A 4,581-nucleotide genomic window follows, 5' to 3' on the forward strand; every position below is an offset into this window, starting at 1 on the left:
TTATATTATATTAATTATGGGTGATGATTCGTGCATCACATATTTTTAATCATACACTATCAATGCTTTAGAGTGTTGTACGGTACAACTATGTAAAATACGTTTGGTGGTGTACGGCTAAAAATAGGTGGTGTACGAATCACTTCACATTAATTAATTATATACTACAAATTGTCTCGATTTATTTATCGGGCAGCCAGTTCACGAGTAAAAAAAAAAAAAAAGTACTCCGTAGTCACACACTCAATTACACATTGGACACTATACACATACATCATGGAGACCGCCGCCGTGCTCTCAAACGCCGCCACGTTCGCCGGCCGTAGTCACCCCACCAACGGTGGTCTTCTCTCCCGGTCAACGACATCCATCTCAACTCCTTTCTCCTTTATCCCTCACAACAACAAAGTATTTCTCTATTTCTTTTATCTTTTACATTTTAATTTTATTATTTACCACATTTATCATAATTCCTGTCGATTTATCAGTTTATTTCATGTATTAATTTTTTCTTTCTGAATATCTTTTTATGTATCTGTAGTATGAACAACACACGGCACACATACACAAACATGCACATATATCTATATCTATACATCTATATTCATAAATGTGATGAAACTAACCTATTCTATCTGACTTTTGTTTGTTAATTTTTGAATTCTGGCTGCAGATTCGAAATCAATTGCGTTTTAATTTGTTAAATACTAATGGTATTAGACACGCACAAGCTGTTAGAGTGGATTCTCCAATCAGGTAATTTTGAATTTAATTATTATTATTTTTTCAAAATACAATTTATTTTTTGAGTAGTATTTATGATGCGAAGTAATAATTTTTATTTTAATTATAATTATTTTTGCAGTGTATCAACTGAGACAATTGACCTTGATTGGGACAATCTCGGATTCGGTCTCGTGAATACGGATTATATGTACATCATGAAATGCTCTTTAGGTGAAGGTTTTTCAAAAGGGGAATTAGTTCCTTTTGGGAACATTGAAATCAGTCCCTCTGCCGGTGTTCTAAATTACGGTCAAGTTAGTTCTTAACACTCTGTATCTGCCTTATACTTCCGAGCCGAATTTAAATTAAAAAACACGCATATACTGTTTTTTATGTGTACAAGCTAAAGTTGTATACTATTAGCACAAGAAAGTCCTTTTACTCAATTTTTCAGAACTCAGAATTACTCGCTGAGTAATCGAGTAGTCTGTTCTTAGAAAGCCGAGTAACCAAACTCGGTCAAACTTGATCAAACTAGGTTAAAGCTCGGCCAAAACTCCGAAACTTGGTCAAACACGGCCAAAACCTCGGATTACTCAGAAAATTGGTCAAAACTTGGGGATTACTCAATAATAGGTTAAAATTAGGTTAAAATTAGGTCAAAATCGGTCAAAGTCAAACTTGGTCAACATGTGAATCCGAGTACTACCCGAGTTGCCGAGTACTCCCTAAAAATTCCGACCATGTATTCCCCGAGTAGCGAGATTTGCACCGTTCTTTTACTATGTGAAAGAAGAGATTTTACATCAATGTTCACTCCTTTATAATGTATGTAATGGATGCGGAAAGAAACATTTAGAATGTTTATGAATGGTGGTTACATTACTACATACAGTAAGTTATTATTATGACTAAACTTTATTATGTTCCGTAAGATATTTGTAGGAAATTATTTCCTTGTATTTGTATCTATATCTTAAATTATCATCAATTAAAAGTTATATTTAAATTGGTGGACGCTCTCATTAGCGGGCTATTAAGTCAATATGTATTGTCTTTTATATATTGTCAAACAGTGTAAAAGTGTATATCTTGTTCCTGCTATCTTTCAAGTTGAAGAATAATGCTAAATATTATATAATTTACCTTATCTTTGGTTCAAGGGGACGCAACTTTAGATTTGTAATCAGTCAACCGATTACAGTTTCGTCATCATTTTTGTAGATGGTTTTTCGAATTAAGATTATACGTTTTGACTTTCTATGCCAGATGGACAATGGAGAGACTACGTGTTGTGGTTTCGTATTTATTTCTTTTATATACTACTGGTATAACCAATATAATGAGTCTACTATTCTGTAATTGTAAAGGGATTGTTCGAAGGTCTAAAAGCATATCAAAAGGATGATGGTAGTATTTTACTGTTTCGTCCTGCGGAAAATGCTTTGCGGATGATATCGGGAGCAGAACGTATGTGTATGCCTTCTCCTTCGGTTGACCAGTTTCTGCAAGCTGTTAAGGCCACTGTATTGGCAAATAAAAGATGGGTAATACATAAATATATATTTTTGTGTCTAATAAATTACATAAAATAAAATACTCAATAAATATATTTACTTTTTTGGCCTTATTTTAGATACCTCCACCCGGAAAAGGCTCATTGTATATAAGACCACTACTTATGGGAAGTGGAAGTGTACTTGGTCTTGCACCAGCACCAGAATATACTTTTCTGATTTACGTTTCTCCTGTTGGTAACTATTTCAAGGTATGTTTTTTTAAGTTCCTTATAAGAATGTAATTTAAATTTATAAATTTCCTTAAAATATGCATTATTTGTATCTGAGTTTCTTTAAAATTGTGAATGTTCTTCATGTCCTTTTTTTTTTCTTTTCTTTTTTTAAATAATCCCAGGAAGGTTTGTCACCAATAAATTTGTTAGTAGAGACCGAAATGCATCGAGCAACCCCTGGAGGTACTGGAGGAGTAAAAACGATAGGAAACTATGCTGCGGTAAGTATATGTATATATATGCATAGATAAAAATTTTGCTAATTAATGTTTTGATTTTGAATAATGTATGATGTATATGTATATTCATAAATTTTGTAGGTCCTGAAGGCACAAGGTGCGGCAAAAGCTAAAGGTTATTCTGATGTTTTGTATCTTGACAGTGTGCATAAGAAGTACTTGGAAGAGGTTTCGTCTTGCAATATATTTGTTGTAAAGGTATACCCAAAATTTCATGTTATTTGCTTTTATTTAGTTTTTGGTATCTGTTTTTGATTGACCTCGTTTTGTTATCTTCACGGTCTCCATTATTATTATGTGTTGATTTGATAAGTATCATATTAATAATATTATGTTACTAAAATGTGATATTAGGGCAAAACTATATCCACTCCTGACATAAAAGGGACGATCCTACCGGGGATCACACGAAAGAGTATCATTGATGTGGCTTGTGATCAAGGATTCCAGGTACTTGATTGCTTGCTCCAAGTTTTTTTTTTTTTTTTTCCTCACTCTAGAAAACCGTCCCTGTGCAATGTTTGGTTTAACAAGTTCCTAAAACACCCTTAGTAATAGAAAATTAATGGCAACATCTATGCAGTCGATTATTTGTAAAAGTGGCAAAATGGGTGTGATGGGTAATGTGTCAAAACGAGTTGGGTTCAAAACGGGCATTTCTTTGTACAGTTCCCTCAAGAGTTGTTTCCCGATATACAGGTTTTTGAAAAACCAGTAACAGTGGACGAGTTGCTTGATGCCGATGAAGTTTTCTGTACTGGGACTGCAGTGGTTGTATCCCCTGTGGGTAGCATAACTTATCAAGGCAAAAGGTAAAGCCTTTCATTCATATTATCTTTGATTATTTTGATAACAATTTACTAAAAGTTTTGTATAGAGGTAATTTGTGTAGGCTTTATTAATTATTGATTTTTTTTGTTATTTGTTGTGGTTTATTTGTTTGTGCAGAGTGACGTATGGAAATGATGGTGTAGGACTCGTGTCCCGACAACTATATACTGGGTTGACCAGTCTACAGATGGGTCTCGCCGAGGACAAAATGGGCTGGACTGTTGAACTAAAGTAGCCCTGTTGTTTTTTCTTGTTGTGTATTTCATCGGTTGTAATTTATCGGGTGTAGTATGAAGCTTACTCAATACTAGTTTTACCAATAATCCTGACTATCTTTTCTTCCAAGAGCTAGCTCGTAATGTTCCATTTGCGTGTGTCAATATTATATATAAACACCATGATATAGAATTTCGTCGCAATCACTTTGGGTCTTATTTGGAAGTGAAATGGGTCAAGTTGATTGAATGTGACCCCGAATGCATTCTATCACATAATGATCATTATCATACAACAACTGATGAAATATATTCAGATTCAAATTCCGCTGCTTACAGCGTAATTGTTTCGAAAGATGTTTGAATCTTGCACCTACACTACACGTATAACAATTATTGAACATCCTTTAGCATATCTTCAATAGTGGTAGAAAATTGAACCAATATACATATAAATCACTGATTTGATGTATTCTCTTTCTAATGGGTCAAATGCATGAAACCAAAAATTAAACTAATTATATAATCTATCAGATAGGTCAAGGAAACATACGGTTTTGTAGGTGATTTGCGAACTAGGTATTCATAATACCAATATGGCTCGCCATCATTCTTTGATACACATGCAAAAAAAAAAAAAAAAAAAAAAAAAAAAAAAAAAAAAAATATATATATATATATATATATATATATATATATATATATATATATATATATATATATATATATCTTCTCTTCTCTACCTCTTACAAAGCGTGAAGGTCTCTGCTGACGTGTC

The 4,581-nt window shown here is 33.2% G+C and overlaps 1 protein-coding gene across 1 annotated transcript; it reads left to right on the plus strand.

Annotated features, from left to right (window-relative positions):
• The first annotated feature begins 250 nt into the window (after window positions 1-250).
• Window positions 251-3,929, plus strand: LOC139856134 (branched-chain-amino-acid aminotransferase 5, chloroplastic-like). Its single transcript, XM_071845367.1, has 10 exons — window positions 251-408; window positions 674-756; window positions 866-1,040; window positions 2,097-2,273; window positions 2,363-2,494; window positions 2,641-2,739; window positions 2,839-2,955; window positions 3,112-3,207; window positions 3,457-3,569; window positions 3,706-3,929. Exons 1-10 carry the CDS (start codon window positions 277-279, stop codon window positions 3,821-3,823), a joined length of 1,242 nt encoding a protein of 413 aa, XP_071701468.1. The 5' UTR covers window positions 251-276; the 3' UTR covers window positions 3,824-3,929.
• The last annotated feature ends 652 nt before the right edge of the window (window positions 3,930-4,581 follow it).

The sequence above is a fragment of the Rutidosis leptorrhynchoides genome, chromosome 6, assembly GCF_046630445.1.
Source record: "Rutidosis leptorrhynchoides isolate AG116_Rl617_1_P2 chromosome 6, CSIRO_AGI_Rlap_v1, whole genome shotgun sequence".
Taxonomy (NCBI): domain Eukaryota; kingdom Viridiplantae; phylum Streptophyta; class Magnoliopsida; order Asterales; family Asteraceae; genus Rutidosis; species Rutidosis leptorrhynchoides.

Excerpts from the sequence above, each read along its gene's own strand:
- LOC139856134 (XM_071845367.1), top strand. The coding sequence starts at position 277 with ATGGAGACCGCCGCCGTGCTCTCAAACGCCGCCACGTTCGCCGGCCGT. Across the intron at positions 757-865 it reads AGAGTGGATTCTCCAATCAG|TGTATCAACTGAGACAATTG; the intron begins GTAATTTTGAAT and ends TTATTTTTGCAG. Across the intron at positions 2,740-2,838 it reads CGATAGGAAACTATGCTGCG|GTCCTGAAGGCACAAGGTGC; the intron begins GTAAGTATATGT and ends TAAATTTTGTAG.